The sequence below is a fragment of the Dermacentor silvarum genome, chromosome 3 (assembly GCF_013339745.2).
Source record: "Dermacentor silvarum isolate Dsil-2018 chromosome 3, BIME_Dsil_1.4, whole genome shotgun sequence".
Taxonomy (NCBI): Eukaryota; Metazoa; Arthropoda; class Arachnida; order Ixodida; family Ixodidae; genus Dermacentor; species Dermacentor silvarum.
The window spans coordinates 12,866,295-12,889,994 of record NC_051156.1 but is presented as its reverse complement, the minus strand read 5'-3'; the positions used below and the strand labels follow the sequence as shown (position 1 = coordinate 12,889,994).

Sequence of the window (23,700 nt, the reverse complement as noted above, 5' to 3'; positions counted from 1 at the left end):
ATTTCTCTTGTGCCGCGCGGTCTCGTGCCGGACGCTCATCGACGTCATTGTCTTCCATTCAGCAAGGAATTCCCCTCCGCTCACGCACTCTTTAGCGTCCTCTTCTTTTTCATCACCAACCATGGTACTGTCTCATGCACACACCTCGCGCACTACACACACCATAGTCTCAGCCAGGGGAAAAAAACGCACCCGGACGATTGAGGCAGCGAGCAAATTGCTTGCCGGGTCTGCCATTTGACCATGACATACACGCTAGCAGCACTGTCATTGGCTGTGGCCATTGACCGATGCGGCAGTCGTGTGACCACATCCAGCAAGTTAGTCATGTGCGCCGCATGCAATCTGACACCGCATGCGGCAGAACCTGTTGAGTGCGACTGCCGATGCAGCGCGTCGTACGACGGGATAACACGCAAAATCACACCATATATCTCGCGTTTTTGTCAACACAGATTGTCTATGCCTTTGGCATAGACAATCCGTGGCCACTATTTTCTAGCCGTGCCTTTTATGCTATTCTTTTCCACACTTTTCATGCTTTGTCAGTGGTCAGAGCGATGCTCCACCTGTGATATCAATGCGATCAGCCAGCTATGAACGGGTTAATTCCTCACACTGGTATTCTTCTCACTTCCTTATTTATTTTTCACATGGTCATTGTTTTATGTAGTCATACCAAGCCAGGCCAAAGTGGGAGGGAGTAGGCAAATCATGCTCTGACAAAAGGAGGCAATTACTTGCACAGACGGAAGCAGTTTTATTTCTGGGAAGCTTTTTTTTTTCAAAGCTATTAAAAAAATTTGGCAGCACCCATCTCACGATGACTGTTCACAGTAATGCGTTTAGCACTGAATCCATATAGCCAACACAACATATTGCCACCATCTAAAAGAGTTAGGTATGAAGCGTGTATTGCAGCAGGACTCCTCTTTCGTGCTTCCCTAAGGACACTCAGGAACACTTCAATGTATAATTTGCGGGGATGCTAGGCTCTCCCGCGTCCCCTGATGTTTTCCCCACATGCCTCCTGCATCTCCTATAATTCAGCGTGCCCACATAGCTGGGCCCCGTCAGCGGTCAGTGCCTTCTTTCTGGGGTTTACGTGCTAAAACCAGTTCCGATTATGAGGCTCGCCGTAGTGGAGGGCTCCAGATTAATTTTGACCACCTGGGGTTCTTTAACGTGCACTACAACGCAAGCACATGGGCGTTTTTGCATTTTCGCCTCCATCGAAATGCGGCCGCTGCGGCCAGCGGTCAGTGCCATTGCAGATTAGCAAGAGATGGCACGAGGGTTGAGCTGTGAACGCCACTTAACGGTGCGGCTACTAGGGCACAAAAGGGAGTAGGCTGTTCCTCTTTGGTCAATGAGCGGTGTGGACATTTCGTGCGCTCGCCCACTGTTTATGAAACCGTCCTGCGAAAAGCCTAGGAGCAGGACACCGGAACAGAAGAACACGATCGTTCAAAGAGCCACCATTCACGTAACTGTACACACGAACGATTAGGCACTGGTGTCCAGCATGGCGCGAACATATTCGCTCGCTATTCAGTCCTGGCGAGTCGGACTTCCTTGATTTGTCACGCGCCCATCGACATGTTATATGGGTAGTAATTCGGCTAGCAGGCATTAGTGTATCAAAGGTGCAATAAGTACCTTTTTGATTGTTTGTACTACTGTGTTGTCGTTCCTTTGTCCCAAGAGCACGTTTGAGACCCTACAAATTGAAGAATACATACGGTCCCCCATCACACTCGCCCCTGTCCACTCTTGGTATGCTTCACAGCAATACATTGTGTATGCTTGATCGCAAAACACCACTGTATTGCAGCGCAGTTGACTTCCGAGAACCGGCATTATGCAACAATGGTACTTTCCGCCATACTTTCCGTGCTTCGAAGCGATCGACGAGGATGACAACGGTGGAGTTGGTGCCACTGCTGACAGTGGCGAATTCTGTCAATTAAAACCACTGCACCGAACAGCAGGACGCTTGACAGCGAATGGCAAGCACCTAGGCCTAGTGTTACCGCAGTGGCTACTGCTGCTAGCGTATCTGTGTGTGAGAGCACTGGTTTGATGCTGCGAGTTAATCCAAATGGCGCTGGTGGCGGCTTCTATTCTTGCCATTTTGAAACTGGAGTCAAGGCAAAATGTCCGGAAAGTCGGACGACGAAGAGTTTCAGCGTCCGAAATTTCAGACATCCTTATACATTGGTTCTATGGAGTACATGGCAGTGCTACGAAGCCGTCCGAATTATCGGGCATGTGCAAATATTCGGTCGTTGACAGTATACACTTCAAAACTCGTTTCTTTCATATTAGTCTGAACCTGCTGTGGTTGCAACTCACTGCACACCACAGTTAGGGGTCACAACTCTGACTGCTAGGGCTGCCATGGGTGTGCCAGCAAGCGACTTCCATTCTGCCAGTGCGGTGCGATCTAGAGAAGGGTCAAGTCTGCATGAGCAGATTTGAGTAATACAGTACATAAAATCAGTGTTGCCAGGTCCGACGAGGCGGTGTAGCCAAATACTAGAGGTTGTAGCCCAAATGTAGCCAAACACAAAAAAGTGCAAAAAGATTTCGTAGCCAAATATAGCCATTATTATTTGCAGTTTTATTTGTGTAAACATTTTCACATTCGACTACGGCAATCCTTTTTTTTTGCACAACCCGGTGTAACAAAATGTCCTTGCCGCCATTACGGTCGACCGTTGTGTTCTGTGCAAGCGACATCATGCTTGCACAGAATACTTTTTTGTTGGGCCTGGAAGCTCTTAAGTTCCAGCGAATCGCTGCAGAGGGCGAAATAAGTGCTTCTATTTTATGACAGATAGTACTAAGGTATTACTTTTAGTTATTTACAGATATTTACAGTAATAATAACTACAAACTCTGGTATTTAGCTGTCGTGAACGCAAAATAATGTTTACCATAATCGATCTCTCACGACATCTCTGCCTACGGCGTAAAAGTTCAACTGTCCAGCGATCTGCGACGTGCTCACGGCTTCTTTTTTTTATGAGCTAAAACAAGTCTTTCGTGCTATGATATCTCATGTTATCTGTCTCACCGTCCTATCTTGTTTTCACTTTTTTTAATTAGCTTGGCCCGGGTTAGCTGGTACATGATCTATACACTGTTCATTTACATCAACCTGGCCACCATCTTAAGTCTCTAGCACGGCAAGAACATGCGTTAAAATAAAGTGTCAGACAACAGAAGCCACTCGCTCTCTGAATCGGTATAAGCAAAGCTTTAAAAGATTACTGCGCAAAACGGCACACCACTGTAAGCAGCGCGCAGTCGTTTTCGGCGACGCGCACGTCCCGAACATAACTCGCTTGAAATGGTAAAAGCCACGACAGCACGCAAAGAGCAAAGGTAAACAACAAATTGATAACAGTGTTTATGCTGTGAAAACCAGTTACTGTCCAAAAGCAAATCATGTTGATGTGCTAATAAAGTTTTAGAATAGGGGCCCCCAACGTTTGGGGCCCCAAAGAGCTTTGCGGGTGTTAGCGTTGGGTCATAAATATTAAAATAAAATATAACATTTTATGATAAGAGTAATTTAGATTTACGTGTTTAATTACAATTTAGAACTAATTCTATTAGCAGCAAGCAACTTGTTGCGGTTAGTTTTGAGTGACGAACTTTACGACCTTCACAAGCCAAGTCTATCCGTGTTAGGCCTACGAGCCATGAATTCGGAATCAGCGGTGTCTAACGAATCAATCCTCATTACACATGTTAGTTGAGAGAAAGCGATAACCGCCATCACTTGTCCTAGTTTACGAACTTCACGCGTTACCACGAATTGAGCCCAGTTGGGTGCTAGGTTAGAGTCGTTGCTTCGATGAGCGCTGCCATGTTTGTTGACAAAAGTTTTTGAGGTATCTTTTGGGGCTCCTGCTAAATCGCTGAAAAAGCGTGCCTGACGCAAAATCCAAGCACAGTTTACGTCTTTCGCATGTGCAGTGGCTTCGACGATATTTCTTTGGGGCTCCCAAGAGTTTGAGGCCCCTATTCTAAAACTGCTGGAGTTTTACGTGCCAAAACCACGATATGTTAGGGAGTCATGACACACTGGTGGACTCCAGACTAGAGCACTGCACGGGCCGATTTTTGCGGCCCGGGCCCGGCCCGGGCCCGTTTTTACATTGGGCTGCCCGCCAGAGCCCGATCAAAGCTTTTATGACGAGACCCTGGCCTGGCCCGGACCCGGAAATAATCTACGTTACCCGCCCGGCCCGGCCTGCCACCCCTTTACCTTAAGCCCGAGCCTGGCTCGAAACCGGCTCGAACCCGGCCCGAGACCGAAAAATACACGTTTTTCAGAGTTCAGAAGCCTGAGAATAACTCGCAGAAAGCCCGAGCCCGGCCCGGGCCCGGGTCAAAAAGTACACGCCGTGCCCGAGCCCGTGAAAAAACTGCTCTACCCGGTCCGGCCTGGGCTTTCGGGTAAGCCCGAGCCCGTGCAGTGCTCTACTCCACACTAATTTTGGCCACCTCTGTTTAACGTACACCTAATTCTTAGTACACGGGTGTTCCTGCATTTCGCCTTGATCAAAATGCGGCCGCCGTGGCCGAGAATCAAGCCCGCGTCCTCCAGCCAGCAGCGCGACACCGCACAAGGTAAGCTACCACGGTGGGTGAAGTTCATGTGGCGTGGTGCACTGATGTCATCGTGGCAAACATGTTTCAATATTATCAAAATGAGTATCTGCATTCGTGACATTACGGGAAAACCATCTAGAAGTAAAAGCACTTTTGCTTCATGGTCTTGCTCCCATTATTTTTTATACGTTCTTGCATACTTGTCCCACTTCCCCATGTTTGGATTATCCTCTCTGAGGAGGATCCGATCTTACGTCCAACCTATCGAAATGAATCACGAATGTACGCACGAACAAAAATTCATCTAGCAGGTGAAGGAAAATGGATGTAAAGCTTCGCGCGAGATACGTGGAGTAGGTCGAAAGCTGTGCCCGGCGCGATACTTCATCCAGAATTAAGACATGGCCATGAACACACACACTGGGGCGTGTCATCCACCCGTGCTTCCATTCTTTCATGTCAGCGCCCCGATCGCCCGACGGCCCCGACCCTATGTTATCGCTCTCCCTTCCTGAGCATACCCGTGTTAGTACAGTGTACTGTGGAAACCCCACTACTCCCACGTTCATCCCCATGCCCGGGGATCGGGTGCATAACGGTCAAGCGGGGTGTAAGTTTAAGTGCCTATCAAAGATCAAAGCCACCGGCTCAGACAACGGCTCAGAGAGGGAAGGGAAGGGGAGCAGCGGTCATTTCGCGCACGCACACATGAACAGCCACGTGGCCGGCTGAGCCAGCTAAAACAAAGCCTTCAATATTTGCTTCTACCCGATCAAAGCGACCTCTGGTGCGTGGATTAGGGCGCCACTTATAGCCCAAACAAAGCCAAGTCGCAGATTTTCAGTAGCCCAAATATAGCCACATAGCCAACTCGTTCATGTCGACGCCAAAAATTTTTTCCTGTAGCCCAATTTGGCTATATATAGCCAAACCTAGCAACACTGCATAAAATTTGTTCACAGTTTCTTGCACAGTGTCATTGTTAAGGCTAGTGAATGCCAAAAAACAAACAAGTGTTTTGCATTTTGCCTTCGCACCGCCCGATTTGTGCCACAAGCCATCAGGAAGTGCAGACGTCATGTGCAACCTCTACTGAGTGACATCAGCAGTTTGCTGTGTTGCACAAATTCGGCTCGGTGCTTTCCGCACACACATGGGCTTGATTGACTCTTTCCGTCCAGAAAGGACTCATATAAATTGGTATAGATTGTCGCCGTTGTTGAAGCTGATCAGCCATGAACCCAAATGCTGCTTTTAGGGCCCTCAGTGTAACTCGTGCATGTTATTGCACGCGTATTACCCGTGAGCCACTCGTAAGAACACATCAGCGCATAAGCAAATTTCTTGTCATTGTTTGCCATCTGCCACAACACCAGCCAGTGCTGCCATGGCTGTTATGTCAAAGCAGTGTGCTGCTTTGCCGGGTGTCGATGACCAAAATTACAGTTGAATGCCAAATTAATGTAGATCTATTTGCAGAAGCTGCACAGCTCTGAAAGTCATGAAAGTATGAAAGTCATGAAATCACCTGCCTTGCATCAGTCAACTCCATCCCACACCAGCAAACTTTCTAATCTCATCACACCTCTCAATCCTCTGTTGTCCATAGCTGTCTTACATTCATGGACTACTGGTTATTTGTCTACACATTATGCGGCCTGCCTGACCTCACTTAATCTAAACTACAAGATTGGCTGCTCCCTTGCCTCAATGTTATGCCTCAAACAGGGAAGTGTTGAAGAGATTCTCCAGTATACTTACTCTGTCTTGGTTTGTAGCAGAGACTGTGCATTCGCTATTCCACAAGATTACCCTCCAATCTAGTCGGGCTCGATTTCCGTCTTTGAAAATGGATTGCTAAATCGAATCAACCCGAAAAACACCTCTTCCCACCTGATGCCTCTTGAGCATGTCAAGTCCGAGGAGCATGTCCATGGGCTGCTCCTCCAGCACCGAGAAGGACGAGGTCAGGAACACTCCTTCAATCTCAATCTGCACTGCGCTCGAGGAGAGAGAGAGAAGGGCAGAGGAGAGACAAGTAGTGCGACAGGTCAGTTTGATTCACACTCGAAAACAACAACAAAATCCCTGCCAGGGATGGCAACAGGATAGTGATGAGACTGACATTGTTCAAAATAAAGGATCAGTTGTGACAGGGAGGCCATCCTGCAAAAATTACTCGTGGGAACTGTGGTGCTAGCGTCTGTGGGAACTGCAAGCACGGCGGCAGTTCAGCCAGCATTGGGAATTGTGGTTAGTACACACATTTGCCTAAACTTCATCCTGATGGTTTCAAATGGCTGTGCGAATTGGCAAATAGACCATGTTCGACAAAATACTGCACAATAAATGCAATGCTTCGCCACGGTTATGCGTGTCCGCTGAATCTTATTTTCTTCTACATAAAAAAAAATTATTGCTTCAAAATTTAGTCTAATAAAGGCCGATATAGTCGCGCCCAAATAAAACGATTCCCCTTAGAGTGAACGTTCGGCCTACTGAGAACAGTTTCTCAGCAACCAAACTGTTTCACAACGAGTTTATCAGACAACTGTCCGCATATAATGGGAGGTGCCGTGCTCAGTTCGGTTACAGCGAACGGAGGGGACCGCAGCATGGCAGTGTCTCAACGAGCCAGGAATTGGTGCCAATGGTCTTCACATAATCTGTCTTAAGCTTCATAGCTCCTCAAACATTTTGTATACACCAGGGGTTTAGTCAACGACTACATCGACAGCTTCACAAACATGTACAGCAGTATTTTAGGGTCAAAACTACTTAAACAGAGCTCCATCACCAATTTACATGTAGTGCGCATCATTTTTGCAATCAAAGTGTCTCTTCTGAGCCTCGTTAAGTTCTGTATCTGTAGTTCTGAGCTCTTTGGACCGTATTCTTGAACGATCACTTCTCATTTCTGATAAATTTTGCGTGACTAGCACCGAACACATCGACAGGCGGCAGTGCTTTGGCACTGTGATAAAATAGCGTTCACAGATTGCCAATACACCTTGCGCTAGTCACACGTAACATAGCGTGCTTGGCACTGTGCCAAGAAAGACCTTGCTTGTAGACGCCGATGCATCTTGTGTGACACGGCACACGTTTGGCCACTTGCGGAATAAAATTGTTTATTTTCGGACGAATACAGTACTTCGTACATCAGAGCCAGAGTTGACACTACTAATTTTAGCAGGATATCATGATTGAAGCGCCTTGATTTACGGCAAGATTGGAGCCAGCAAGTTAATGAGAAATGTCGCAGTCACGTGGGCTGGGAACTAGAAGCAGCCAAATCTGTTCAGAGTGGAAGGAAGTTCAGAGTGGAAGTCAGTGGCGCACCGACGGGGGGGGATTCGGGGGTTGGAACCCCCCCCCTGAGGCCGACTTAACCCCCCCTTTTGTTTAACCCCTTTTCTTTCCTTACGCATTTGAGTACTGCAATTAAGATGTAAGATGCGCAATCGTCTGCACACTCGCAAAAAGCGAATTTTTTGATAATTTCCCGTGAAGAAATCGAAATTAGTGCTGTTTAGATGGTATTGGCAAACTGTCAACCCCCCCCCCCCCCCTGGCAGAGATCCTGGGTGCGCTACTGGTGGAAGTGCGATCAGCTCGCAGCGACATTATTTGCTTGGACGTGGGTAGTTACCTCGAGCTACTCACCCAAAGTTACCATGTCTCTCTTTGCCTTGATTTCTGCCCAAAATTCACCTGATGATGATGACTGCATCGACAATGAATGCCGTTTCTGCAGAAGAGTTCTACACTTGGGTCAGAAATGAGAGATAATATCGTTGAGGATGTATTGAAGTTATAGGAAAACCTCTGCGTTTATAGGCATCTGCATGCATAGCAGCGAGTTCATGTTTATTCGTGGTGTGCCGAAAGTGAAGTTACGTAGTCTTACTCGAACTTCCCTTATGGGCTATAGAAACCTCAACTACAGAGTACTCCGCTCGAACCTAGTTATAACCAAGCTGAACAGGAAAGCCCAAAATACTTCATTATATACATTATTCCAATGGTGTGCACAACTTTTAAAGCCTTTGAGGGTTTTTGCCACATATGTACAGCGCCGCTGATTCATCCCACATGGTTTTAAATCATGTCCGAACCCGTTTATAACAAACTCGATAGTTCCGTGAAAAGTGGTCATTATATGCCCGACTCATCCTTCAAGAAAAAAAAAAGTTAACACCGCAGCTGGTGTCAGCAGTTACGATTCGACACCACTTTGGTCCGAAAAGAGAACTTTCAATACCTTCATTTTTGTTCCCCACACTTTTGCACATCTAACTGCAAGTTTCTGTTAAAAATGTCCTATAAAGAACGAAATGCGGCGTCATAGATCCTTCGAAACAGCGCACAGCCGGTTTCGGTCACCTGCCATTCCGAAACCAAGTGCATCTGCCGGCAATTTTCTTCAAGAGCTTGCAGTATATTTTGCTATGAGTGGAACAAGAGTAGATTTTGCACACGATAACGAAGCATTCTAATTGGCTGGAAGAGAAAACCACTGCAACATGCCAGCATTATTGCAAAAGTCTTGCCGTTACGTCTGCAGCATCGGCCACACGTGCACTGAAAATAGCGAAGCTACATTTTATTATGTCTCTTTGTTCAAAAAAAGTGTGAAGTTTAAAAAGTAGAATGCCATCGCAAACCGTTATCAGCAACAACGCAAACAAAGCGCCAACAAACGGTAGCCGCCGACTCATTGAAACTTTGCGTGGCCGCGGTGCGTCATGCCTACGGAGGTTCGAAAAAAATCTGCCGCCATTCCACCCAGCGAAAGAGCATGTCCAGCGAAGCTGTTGCCGACATTAGACAAGCATAACCAACGTTAGACAAGTATCAGCACCCCAAATGACGTAAGACGACGATAGACAAGCACCACCACCACAAGCGACGTTGCACAACCACAAATTGCTAATGTAATACAGTCAAACCTCGACAAACCTTTTTGCTGCAAGTTGTACTTGCAGCAAAAAACTTTATATCGAGAATTTCGTTACATCGAGGTTTCATTAATTCAATAGAACTAAGATGGGGAAATAAAAATAGTTTGTTACATCACGAATTTCGTTAAATCGAGGTTCATTATATTGAGGTTTGACTGTACTTTTTTCTTTTCCCTCTGCCATTGTTTGTGCTCACACTGCTCTCCGGCAGACCTACGTATACAGTGCAGTACACTTGCAGTTAAACCTGGATATAACGAAAATTAGCGAAAAATTTCATTATAAAGAGGATTTCGTTATATGCAGGTGCGGCACGAAAATTCGAAAAACAAACGCTTACCATATTTACTCGATTCTAATGCGCCCTTAATTGTAACGCGCACCCGTTTTCCATTTTCGTCGAAGCACTCATCCTTGGAATGTGACACCAAGTACCGGATGCGTGGACGCGTGTCGTTTCGCACAAGCGCGAATAATCGGAAACAAAGAGCGAGTGCCACGATGGCATTGTAGCGTCGTATAGTGTTACAGTAGAACCCCGCTGTTACGTTCCCGGGGGCTGCGTTTTCCCGGCTGTTACGTCGTTTTCGGCCGTTCCTGGCACAGCTGCCATAGAACCCAATACATTGGTAACCCCGCTGTTGCGACGCAACTGTAGGACCGTTCCCGCATCACATGTTGCGAACTGCCACCCCCGTGCCGGCCCGAGCGGCCATTTCGACTTTTCATGTCGCTTGGCTTGGTGGTTTAACGATGGCATTGGCCGCCCATAGTGCCGGGGGCGACAACTATAACATATTTTCGGTTTCCGCCAGCAAAAGTATGACCCTTGAGATCCGTATTTGCTATATAAAGATAGTGTCTATGACGCGTTGTGGCCCTAAAATTGGTTTTGGCTCAGAGATGTTCCGTATAAAGTCCAAGGGCGATAACGCAGTCGCCGCGCGCCGTATGCTGTATGTGCGCGTGAAAACGTGCGAGGGGAGCCGAAAGCACGGAGGAAGCGCGCCTTCTTCCGTTGCGCTTGAGGCACCAGCGAGGGAGCGAGGGGGGAGGGATAGCGGGGCGGCGTTGTACTATACTCTGGCATCAACTGCGTACTGCGCGGCGGCGCGCGGTCGCACGGGCCGTATCTTGAAAGCGATCTGCGTTGGTTGGGGCAGAGTCTAGCAGTGTAGGTGCGTCGGCGGCTCGTAGCTTTGTGCGTGCTGTGTGTTCTCAGCGCTAAGTTTGCGTTGAAGCGATAGACAACCACGAAGGTCACTTCGCTCGCTTCTCCAGCGGCGCTTCCACACGCCGCCAGCGTTTGACAGTGCGTGTCCGCGCTCATCGAGTGTGATGAGTCACAGCATGTACCAGCGCGTCGGCAACATCAACTGGAAAAGGAGAGAGTGCCGGCTCGGCGGGCTAGGCCAGCTGCAGCAAGCAGCAGGATCAGGTTTGAATGAAGGGAGGGGGAATGGTCACGCCCGCGGCAGCAAGATCGCCGGGTCGAGGGATGCAGGCCCGCCTCGCACACGCACGCACGCACACATGCGCTCGCTTCGCATTCTGTCGTGGCGAAGAAGGTGCTTCCGGTTGCTGCTCGCGCAAAAATGACAAAATTTTGGGCGAAATCTCTTGGTTGTCGGAGGGGAAAATTCGTTATATCGAGGGGGACTCCCGCTGCCACTTCGTAACATGTCTCAAATACATGTGCTTCTATGGAGTAACGGCGGGGAATAGAAAAATTTCGTTATATCCAGGAATTCGTTATAAGCAGGTTTAACTGTATAACGATATCAAAACATCAACTGCGTACTGCGCGCCGCCGCGTAGTACGCAATTGATGATGTCTACACTCTTCGAGTGTGATGTGTTAATGTTTGCCTGTGCGCGCTGACACTGTACTTGTTAATATGGTTAATAAGCGAATGTTCACAAGTTTATAAGGACGATAAATCTACTATCCCTACTTTGTATAGCTGTCTACTAATTCGCTATCGCAATCGATGCTTCGGCTTTCGGGCGAAACTGCGACTTCTTTTCAAACGTAAGAACTGAAATAAAATTGTGAGCAGTTCACCACTACTCTCATTTCTCAATTTTTCCGATTTCTCGGCTCTTGCGATTCCCGCCTCTTACGTTTTTTTTTTTTTTTTTTTTTACGGTCCCGTGAAAGACGTGTCAGTGGGGTTATACTGTCTTTGAATACGGATGTGTTTGGTGGGACCCACACATATCTGAGCTTATAAATAAATTAGAAGAAATCCAGAATAGGGCAGTTAGATTTCTTCTTGGTAACTACAGCCGGCAGCTTAGCATGACAGAAAGCAAACTTAAATGGCAAGAGCTGAAGGATCGTAGAAATTGTCAGATTAAAATTTTTCCACTATATTTATTGTTCTAAAACGGACATAAACCACAAACATATATCCATTCACCACACTACATATCTAAGTGACTGGACCACTGCTTGAAGGTCAAGGAATTTTCTTGTAGGGGTGACGTCTTCCGTTATTCCTTTTTTTTCTTAGAGCTGTTCGAGATTGTAACAGTTTGCCATCTAGCATTGTATACATCAGGGGTTCTCAAGCATGTTGGTCCCAGGGAACCCTGCTAAGCTTCAAGTGCCAAGGAACCTCACCCCTAGTAAAGATGCTAGGTGCAGCGTGCAACATGTTTGGGGCCAACGATGGTGGTGGACAGGCTATTTTGATGGGGGTGTGGAACCCGCGTGGTGCGAACTGGTTGCACTCGTCATGACCCATGACAAGACAGCATTGCAACCAAGGCATGCTGAGAAACCACGAGTTTTCAGTGCATACTGCACAGGGAGACTTTATCACCTTTCATCACAAGGTCTTAGAATTGGTGCCAAATCTACTTTGCACACTGTAAAACCTAGTTCATTCGGATTTCATGGGACTGAAAAAACAAAAACGGTATGAATTAACCGAATGTCGAATTATCGCCGGTATGAACAAAATAACAAACAATTAAATGCCTGCTACGTCAACTCGCTTTTATTTACTGAATGAATCGGCAACTCCTGTTTCTATTTTGTATAAAGACAGTGCGGAAATGACAATTTTCGTTGTTTCGTATCTGATTAGCGCTCGCAGCGGCGAAGTTCGTTGACTTCCTTCGCAGCGTGGCCATGGCGCGCATCTTCATCTGAGGCTTGCTTTTCACTACTGCGCATACATCCCAATTCTTTTTTTGCCAGCGAGTTGGTCGCCAACAAATTGCCTGTCCATTGCGATGTAGACGGTGCTCTTCATCCTTAACATCTTTGCACCGAGTCAAAGCGAAACCACGGTTTGCCGCAACCACTGCCACTATCAACGGTGACCTCAAAGTTCTGAGGCCGACGCACGCACCAAGACATTATGAAACTACCGTTTGCTGCAACGACTGCGAACGAAGCCGCGGTCACTATCACCGTGATCATGGATGGCGATTACGCATTTTCGAAAGCACGTGGCCAACGCGTGCACAGAGTCAAAACGAAACTACTGTTTGCTGCAACTACTGTTTGCCGCAACTGCTGCGGAAGAAACCGTGGGCCGCTATCGGCACGATCATGGATGGCGACTGCGCAGTTATGAAGGCACGTGGCCAGTCACCAACACGGTGTTACGCACGGCGATAAATACAAGAATAAAGGCACAATTAGGCATGAAGCGTTCCGGCATTGCTGTCACGTAAGATTTCCGCTGATAACTATGGCGATGCGGACTTGGCGAGTGCGGAACCAGTGAATATTTGTCAGTGGCTCACGGATCCCAGAAGACGGGCCTGCGGAACCCACTTTGAGAACCCATGGAATACATCAATTACATGAAATGGTACTTTTTTCCACGCATTGAAATAATTTGTTCATGTACCTAGTTCATGTACCTCCCTGCTGTAATGCACGAGGCGATGTAGGTGACTAACAAATAAAAGAACAGCCCTTCCACTGGGGTGGAGATGGAAGACCAGCGAAGCTGTACTATGGTGGGAATTTTTATTTCCAATTATGGACTATTAAGATGTGATGGTGTAATGGGTTATTTGAACTATTAAAGAATGAGAAATATATATGATCGGGTGGTTTTCATTTATTTAGTGACCACAGGGACCATGGTCTTATGGTCGCTACGGTACACCGCCATACGGTGTACGGCAAAGGTTGGCATGTTCTTCATAAACATGTCACCAACGCCGCGTGTGTTCGTTGTGAACATGGGCAAAACGCCGCCGCCATCAACAGTTGTGCACGTTGTTTGTGTGACCGCACACAACCGCTGTCAAAACGCTGGCTCTGTGATGGCCGGCAGGGCTGCGTGCATGCGCCGCAGTGGGAGACCGGACACACACACGCAGTCTGGGGTGCCTCGATGCCCTCCTCGCCCACCGCTCCCCTTCCACTGGGAAGTCGTGTTTGCTCTTCGCCGTGCGTTCGCTACCCGTGAAAGTGCGCGTCCCTCGCCCTCGTGTGCTTTCACTCGCACATACAGCATACGGCCAATAAGAGTTTTTTTCTATTGCCAGACGCAATTATCGAAGAGTGAGCCCTTAACAGCGTCGCTGTAAAAAAAATACAGTAGAATCTCCTTGATACGATCATGCATGATACGAATTTCAGGACGATGCGAATTTTACAAAAGTTGCGGCCCGAGTCCATTAGCTTAGAACGTGGTAAATTTCAAATGTTGTGAACCACTTCTCATGCCACTGTGGACGATATGAACAATCGAACCGCCGTGCGAACCCCCGCAAAGCCAGCGAGTCCCGGCGTGACGGTAGCGCCCGACACTACTGGCTGTTGTCAGGCAATGCGCGGTCACATTTCTGCTGCCAGGGCAACGTTACTCTACCCCCACCCCCCTCCGCCCCCCAAAGAAATAGTAAAAAGCTTAGGCTTTGTGCGGTGCCATGCAACTTGACGGTCGTTTTCAAACACCTTGCAAATTTATCAGAAGCCGGCAATCACACGCAATCCAGCAATGCCACATCAGCAAGATATGCAGCATTTACTTCCATGGGTCGCCTTATCTCTGTATTCAACGGCTTCTGTAGTCTTCAGCACCCGATGGTAATTTGAAGCTTTTCTACCTTCGCACCCATGAGATCACACGTGCGACAAGAAGTAGCTGCGCCGCTGCAAAGCAAAGCTGTCTTATAACCATCGAGCAGCAGCTAGGACGCAGCAACGAAACAAACTCGAGACAGCCAGGCAAATCAAAATGTCGGCCTCAGAACATGGGATGTTCGCAGCTCGCTGTTGCCAAAATATGCGCAGAACAAGCATGCCTGCGATTCAAATTCCTGTCAGCCAAAAGGAGTGCTCTCTGGCACCACGTGACTGCAGTAACAAATTGTGACGCTAGTTTTCCCTTTTTGCACTCACTTTTGTTGATTTCATTTCTGCATAGAGTCGAGTTGTGGCTATCTGAATCTCCGCTCTCTCATATTTACGGCGAAATCAAGACGGTGGCGCTCTGTCGGCGGAGAGTCACGCTTGTGCAATCATCAGTACGGTAACACCTCCCGAAGCACTGTTTTCTTCCCGATTTCGAAGGCAACACACGAAAGTGCAATTCTCTCAAATTCTTCAACATAGATGTTCTAAATATTTCACCATGATAAAGAAAGATCTCAGGATTGCGGGGGAAAAAAAATATCTGAAATTTTGTGCAGATCGCCTGTTTCATTGCCACGCTCCCTTTAATTTTCTAATTTTCCTAATTTTTTAAACGTTTTTGGGCGACATGCATTGTGGGTCATACAGTCGCGTCTCGCTACAACGAAATTCTCGGGACACGCGAAAAATTTCGTTGTGGAAGAACTTTGTTGACGCGAAATTAGTATGTACAGTTAAACCTGGATATAACGAAATTGACAAATTCCCGAAAAACTTCGTTACAAAGAGGCTTTCATTATGCCCTCATATTGGCTAAGCCTATAGCGCAATTCAAAAAAGACAGGGACGTGACAAAGACACAGGACAGCGCTAACTTTCAACTGACGTTTATTGAAACACAGAGGCAAATATATTGCGAAGTAGGTATGAAGGATACCAAAACAAAAGATAAATCACACTCTACGCATGTGCACGTCAAATACCGCCCAGGAACGCGATTTCCTTGTCAGAAAGATTAACTGATGGTGTACACACACACCACAGAAAATGGCAGCGATTGTGGTGATCCCTTGTAGTCTCGCACAGGCGCATGGTGGCTATGAATTGCAGTGGCGTAAATCGGTACTTTCAACTTCTTTCGTTCGTGAAAACCTCGTTCAAGCAGAGATATGATCGTCACAGCTTTGGAAGGGCCTTCTAATTTCACTACTTGGCAGTTCCAACTTCAATTCAGTACCAGTTTCGTTCTCGAAAAGTTCGTTGAAGCGGAAATACCGAATAACACGCCTTCGTTATGGAGAAAAATTTTTTTTGTAATACAGTTAAACCTGAATATAACGAAATTGACAAATTCCCGAAAAACTTCGTTATAAAGAGGATTTCGTTATATGCAGGTTCGGCACGAAAATTCGAAAAAAATAGACGTTTACCGTATTTACTCGACTCTAACGCGCCCTCAATTGTAACGCGCACCCGTTTTCCGTTTTTGTCGAAGCACTCATCCTCGGAATGTCACACCAGATACCGGATGCGTGTCGTTTCGCACAAGCGCGAGGCATCGGAAACGAAGAGCGAGCGTCACGATGGCGTCGTAGCATTGTATAGTGTTACAGTAGAACCTCGCTGTTACGTTCCCGGGGGCTGCATTTTTGCGGCTGTTACGTCGTTTTCGACCGGTCCCGACACAGCTCCCTTAGAACTCAATGCATTGGTAACCCTGCTGTAGCGTCGCAACTGTGGGACCGTTCCCGCATCATACGTTGCGAATTGCCACCCCGCGCCGGCCCGAGCGGCCATTTTGACTTTTCATGTCGCTTGGCTTGGTGGCTTGACGATGGCATCGGCCGCCCAAAGTGCCGGGGGCGACAACTATGACGTATTTTCGGTTTCCGCCAGCAAAAGTATGGCCCTTGAGATCCGTATTTGCTATATAAAGATGGTGTCCATGACGCGTTGTGGCCCTAAAATTGGTTCTGGCTCATAGATATTCCGTATATAAGGGTACGGCCACGCTAGCGGCAAAAAAAAGAAGCGCGCATCATGCAGCGAGCGGCAAGTTGCCGCGCGTCAGCGCCTTGCCGCGAGCCCACCGTGGCACGCGCGTCTCGCCGCGCGTCTCGCCGCGCGGCAGCGCGATAAGATCTCCCGCACTCTCCAAACGGGCGAGCAACACCGCGAGCGCTCGTTGTTTCATGCGAGAGACGACGGTCGTCGATTGAAAACCCGGCGTGAACCGGCAGCATTCCGGTTGTGATGGCTCCGTGACGTCAACCTCGTCGCTCTTGGTTGGTTCTTCATATCGCGGCACGCGGCATTTGCCGCAGAACCCATTTCGCACAGCACGCCGCAAGACACCCGATTCCTGCCGCGCGCGGCATGACGCGTTGCCACGCGTTTTTGCTGCGTGTTTTTGCCGCTAGCGTGTCCGTACCCTAAAGTCCAAGGTTGATGACGCAGTCGCCGCGCGCCGTATGCTGTATGTGCGAGTGAAAACGTACGAGGGGAGCCGACGACCGCGTCTAAATCTCGCGCGCGCAAGAAAAGCAGGGAGGAAGCGCGCCTTCTTCCGTTGCGCTCGAGGCACTGGCGAGGGAGCGAGGGGGGAGGGATAGCGGGGCGGCGCGCGGTCGTATCTTGAAAGCGATCTGCGTTGGGGCAGAGTCTAGCAGTGTAGGTGCGTCGGCGGCTCGTAGCTTTCTGCGTGCTGTGTGTTCTCGGCGCTCAGTTTGCATTGAAGCGATAGACAACAGCATGAAGGTCACTTCGCTCACTTCTCCAGCGGCGCTTCCACACGCCGCGAGCGTTTGAGAGCGCGTCACTTCGCTCACTTCTCCAGCGGCGCTTCCACACGCCGCGAGCGTTTGAGAGCGCGCGTACGCGCTCATCGAGTCTGATGTGCCACAGCGTGTACCAGCGCGTCGGCAACATCAGCTGGAAAAGGAGAGAGTGCCAGCTTGGCGGGCTAGGCCAGCTGCAGCAAGCGGCAGGATCAGATTTGAATGAAGGGAGGGGGAAAGGTCACGCCCACGGCGGCAAGATCGCCAGGTTGACGGATGCAGGGCCGCCTCGCACACGTGCGCTCGCTTCACATTCCATCGCGGCGGAGAAGGTGCTTCCGGTTGCTGCTCGCGCAAAAATGACTAATTTGGGGCGAAATCTCTAGGTGGTCGGAGGGGAAAATTCGTTATATCGAGGGGATCTCCCGCTGCCACTTCGTTACGTAGAGGTCTCAAATACACGTGCTTCTATGGAGTAACGGCGGGGAATCGAAAAACTTCGTTATATCCAGGAATTCGTTATATGGAGGTTCGTTATAAGCAGGTTTAACTGTACTTTCTATGGGCAGCTGACGGGGAATCGTAAAATGTTCGTTGTGGCTGAAATTTCGTTGTAGCGGCATTCATTGTCGGAGGATTTAGCTGCAAAAATTATTGCGCCGTCCTCACAGATTCGTACGACTGAGGTTCTAGTGTATTTACAAACACACTGCCCGTCTAGACGCAGCATTTGTTTAGCTTCGCAATGACTCGGTTTGGTGGCTCTACCACAGGGCAAAAATTCCAATAACTGCTTGTGAACTTTAAAAGCAGAGCTTACCCAGGTGAATGCGACCAATGATGCGCTGGGTTCCCACTCCTTTGGCAACACCTGCCCACCGAGGGTCCACGAGTCGCATGATGGCACATCGCTCAGCACAGGCCTGGCTCATGATGGTTGTCTGCGCACCTGCAACACAGGCACACCCATTTGTTGGAGGAACACAAATGACAGTATGGAGTGCAAATACAGTAAAAGCTCGTTAATTCATATTTCACAGGGACACTCAGTGAATTCTAATTAAATGAAATTTGAACTAATGAAAGTGATGAAGTGATATTTGGTGATGAAAGGAGTGGAAGCACCTCTAGAACAATCACTTATTATTTGCGACAGAAATCCGTGACCATTTGCTTTTTTTTTTGTTCCTATAAAAGCGATCACTATAAGAGCCTGAATATGTTGGAAAGAATCTTTCTCATTCTCTTCAAAACTGAAAAAATAGTGGCAGAACCCACCTCCCAATGACTGCCAATGCATTTGCACTGAATCAATGTAGCAACACACGCTTCCCTAAGCACACTCGGCGCCATCTAGCAGCGCTGCTGCAAAGCCTGTGCGTGGTCTCCAAAATGCAAGGCACACCGGTGTGTGCGAACGCCCAGACATGTGTGATGCAGCAATGGATTGATTGATTATTGTGGTTTATTGACGCAAGGGCCAGATATGGCCAAAGAGCGCCAGGACGATGGTAATGACTTGTTAGTGGTACATGAATAGTGAATTACATGAACATTAGATGTGGTATGGTTGTAAAGGGGCCTAAAAACAGTCGCTGCAAAGTGCGTAAAATCTATACGTAATAAGATTATGGCAATGACTAATTATGTGTACTATGGGCATGAACAATGCATTGCGAAGGAATGATACCACTTGCAAAATAAAGTGTAGTGATGCAGCAATGGGGCTCCTTCTCTGGTGCTTCTCTCTGGAATTGCTGCGCCGTCTAGTGACACTGCCGAGAAGTCCGCGTGCGGCCTCCAGGACGAGAAGCGAGGTGCGCCAGTGCAGCGAGCCCCGAAAATTGTTCCCTCGCTTGCCGCACAGTCAGTGGCACATAACCAAGTTATCGAGCGGTTCAGTGAAGAGCGGCACATGTACCCAGTGCATTCATGGCGCAGCTCCCTAAAGCATTGGTGTGAAAGGCGTTCTTTGAAAAGCGGTACATACCCAGTGCATCTGCGATGCAGCCTGGTAATGATTTCGGTTGCTGTTTTTGAGGATAGCCTGGCGCATACCCAGTAAACCAAGTTGGAATCAAAGAGGTTCATTGGAGGCCAGCACAGACCGACTGGCATATACCCAGTACTCCAGGTCGGTATCAATGAGTTTTTAGCGCGTACCACTGCGTATCACCCCTGTGCCAACGGCATGGTGGAACGCCTTCCCCGACAACTGAAGACCGCCCTGTCTACCCACCTCAATTCTGCCACCTGGGTTGACGCCTTGCCCCTTGTGCTCCTGGGTTTACGAGCCGTCCTCCGGGCAGACCTACAGTGCTCAGCAGCAGAGCTAGTGTATGGCAGTTCTCTGCGTCTCCCCGGAAACTTCTTTACATCGACGCAGCTACCAGCCCAGCCACAACAATTCCTACAACGCCTCCTGGACTGTGTTAAAAACCTCCGGCCCACTCCACCCCGACCTGGCCACTTCAACATACGTTTTCGTGCACCGCGACGCCGTCCGACCGCCGCTAACCCCGGCCTACGACGGACCATTCCGCGTCCTCCACCACACCCCAAAAACAGCCACTCTCCCTACAGAACGGCCGGGAAGAGACAGTCGGCTTGGACCACCTTAAGCCAGCTTATGTGGAGACCGCGATTGAAAGCCTCACATCGCCGCCTGACCTCGTGCTAGAGTGCCATCGCGGGCTCTCATCGCAGTTTCGACTTCCAGTCTAGACGGAGGGCCCTGTTGTGCCCTCCTCTGGGCGGTGCGTAGAACCAGGATGGCGCGTGCTTGCACGAGGAGAAAATAAAGACGGCGCCTGGCCGTGGCACGTGAAGCCACGGCTGGCTGTTCTATTCTGGCGTTATTTCGGGTCCGCCGTTTCTTTCCTTCGCTCCCGAGGCAAAAGCCTTCAAGTTTCTTGGATGGTGGTATCTACCCAGCCCCACGTCTATAGTGACCTATGTCGATGAGAAAGAGGTTCATTGAAGAGCAGCATGTAAGTACTGTAGTGAAGAAGAGGGACGATGCAGTAGGGCATTCTTACCAGCGCTGTCTAGTCGGTCAGTCTCTCCAGCGCATCACTCGGACTACGCCGCTCGCGCTCGCGATTCCCTGAACTGATCCAACGTGTTCCAATATATAACGATTGAAATTTTGCTTCTGGGCAGCATTTTTCATGCAAAATAATCGTGAAAATTGCACTCTTACGTTGCCCTTAACCGAGACGGGGCAAAAAGTTTGCCTACGTGCGTTCGTATCTGCCGCCATTACCGCACAGTGCATCCCGCCCACGCGCCGATTTCGAAAGCCACGGAGAGCATCGCAAGTTGGTGCAGCGTGCACAAAATGGCGCCAGCTGCTTCGCCCCCGCATCACCGGCGGTCGCGCGAGGAGAGGGCGGAAGAAAGGCAATAAGCGAAGGTAACGCCTCCTCTGGCGAGGGGTGCCTGCGCTCCCTGCCGCGCTCTCTCTCAACGGAAAAAGCGGCAGGTGCGCCCCTTGAGAGGAAACCGATTTTGCAAGAGGGGGAGAAAGCGATAAGCAAGCGGCGCCTGCGCGGCCTACGCTCCCTTTACAATCTCCCTCTCTCAGCGAGCGCGGAAATGCACCGCGGAAGCAGCGGGAGGTGCGCCGACAAAGCGCAAAGCTGCGGAGACGGAAGCTGCAAATTTTGAAAAACTCGAAGTACGAGCTCGCTCAGTGGATGATATCGACGATTATGAAAACCGGGAGCGCCACTATCATGAAGGCTAGAAGCAGTGTCCATGCCGATCAACGGAAAAGGCAGGCTTCGTGCGCCACGACGAAATCCCATGGGTGAAACCAATACGGTGGTGTCCGAACTCTGGGAGCACGTCGCTGCTGACGATGAAATAGGTGGTGCTTCGATGAAGGAGCTTCTGAGTACGAATAGTGCTGCCTTGTTCTGCGAAGAGAACTCCGACGGGGCAATCGTTGTTGCGACAGACGGCGGCATTGTGCGACGGAGGCGACGACAGTAGCAGCAGTTACAACGAGACTGACAATGGCCAGTCTTTGACACCAACCCCGAGGTTCAACCAAAGTGCAACGTAGTCGATCCATTGAATTCATGCACGCTAAATTATAGCCGCCAGTGTTCGCGCGGCAGATGGACGCGATGCACACGGCGGTTGTGAATCTGAAACTTCCGCGAAAGCAAGTGCAGATTTCTATTTCAGCGTGCCTAACGATTGAGACGCTATTTAAAGGCATAAATAAAAGTTTTATTTTTCACAGCCTACTTTCTACAACGTCGATTTTTTTATCGCAAGTGGCAGTTTCGGTTTCGGGACTGCAAAGGTATACAGTGGAACCTCGATGATACGAATCTCACGGGGTCACGAAAAATATTCGTATGAGCCGAAATTCGTATCATCGAAACACAATTAAAACTAGCTAAATTAAAGAGTCAGAGGTGAACTCAGTCAGGCACATGCACGTAAAAAGTATTTACAGTATAGATCACATAACATAACCATTTATAGTGAAGAACTGGCTACAATGCGGCCTTTTCCGACTCCCGTTTACCCTCCCATAGAACTCCATGTATACGCAATACCGCTTACAGTGCAGCCGCGTGAGACGAAATACCGGTTATAATGAGGCTTCCGCGGTAAAATCTCTCCGACAAGGGCGGTAGCGAGCACGCTTCTCAACGAGGTGCGCCCACCGATCGGAGAGGAGATCAACGAGGGCGATGCGGAGGAGGAGCATGAGACGTGGAGCACGAGTCCAAGAGCGATAAAATCGTCGCTGCGCGCCGTACGTGCCAGTAAAAGCGCGCAGGGTATGCGCGCCTTCACAGAGAGCGAACGCACAGCGGAGAAAACTCGACTTCCGTGGTGCGAGAGGCCGTGGGGGTGAGGGAGGGGGGGCATGGCAACGCTGTGCTACGTCACCAAATGCGTATCTTGCAACCGAGCGCAAGGGTAACTGGCGACGCAATCTCCCACGCGAAAGGAGCAAAGCGGGAAGGTAGCGCGGGAGGGAGGTAGTGGGGGGGGGGGGGGGGGGGGGGCTTTTACTCTGCCAACAAATGCGTTCTTCTACTTTGCGCCTGTGCCGGCTGTCAGTGTTGTCGCGCGCACCATATCTTGAAAGCGATCTCCACACGGCTCTGATCTTTGTATGCGCCGTGCTTACGCCGCTCAGTTTCCGTTGAAGCGATAGACCGCACGAGCCTTCGCTTTCTGCGGCGGCCGCGCGTGGGGAAGAGCGGCCGCCGCAGCGAGCGAAGAGACAAAAGGAAAAGCACAAAATCAACAAAAGCGCCGCCGCTTTTGCTTCCGTGCTGTCCGGCGCCACGTCCGCGCCTCTGCACCAAAGAGAAAGGGAAAACGCACGTGACTGCTCGCTGTTCTCTTTCGCGGCCGTCGGTGGGGCGGCGTTTATTCGTATAAACCGACGCAGGTCGAAAATCTATTCGTAACAATCGTTCTCTAGCACGTTGCAAAGTAATGGGGCTCAGCCGGAACCTCAGAAAAATTCGTATCATCCGGAAATTCGTGTTAGCCGTGATTGTATCATCGAGATTCCACTGTATTTGGCATTTTTTTTTCCGGCAGTCAAGATATACAGTAGCCGACGGATTTTTCGGACTCCAAAAATTCGGACTTGTTGGATATTCCGGACTTCATAGATGTACCGGCAGGATTCCCATAGAGCATGGGTTCTCAAAGTGGGTTCCGCGGAACCTACGGGTTCCGCAGGCCCCTGCTCGGGGTTCCGCGAGCCACTGATAAATTTTCCCTGGTCCCGTTCTCGACAAGTGTCTAAAACGGCGAACACAAGGTGCGCTTGATCCAAAGAACCTCCATTACCCATGTCCGAGTGTCATAAAGCACATCACAGCGCGTAACAGCAACGCGCGAACTGCGCAATAAATACGAAAGCAGCTTTTAGCCACCCAACCTCTGAGAACGGGCAACGCGCCTAAGCTTTCGCACTTGAATCTTGGAGGCCGTAGCTTACCGCCTTTCTCCTATTTGTAGATAGGGTAGGTGCCGATAGCGACTGACGATAGCGTGCGCACGTTGGAGGAATAAAAAAAAAAAAATGCGCAGAGCACCGCAAACGCGCCGCAGAAGAGCAAGAACGGCGTAGCGTCCAACCGAAACGAAGCGGCGCAGTCTGCATCGCCGTGGTCCTCAGCGACAATCGTACGCGGCACGTGACTGACAGCAACGCCGAAACCCATCGTGCCTAATT

The 23,700-nt window shown here is 49.3% G+C and overlaps 1 protein-coding gene across 1 annotated transcript in view; it reads right to left on the bottom strand.

Annotated features, from left to right (window-relative positions):
- LOC119445326 (protein DDI1 homolog 2-like) overlaps window positions 1-23,700 on the bottom strand; it is a 73,347-nt gene that overhangs the window by 23,873 nt on the left and 25,774 nt on the right. The window contains 2 exon segments of the mRNA XM_037709638.2: window positions 6,520-6,623; window positions 18,298-18,426. Of these exon segments, the coding sequence (XP_037565566.1) occupies window positions 6,520-6,623; window positions 18,298-18,426 (233 nt within the window).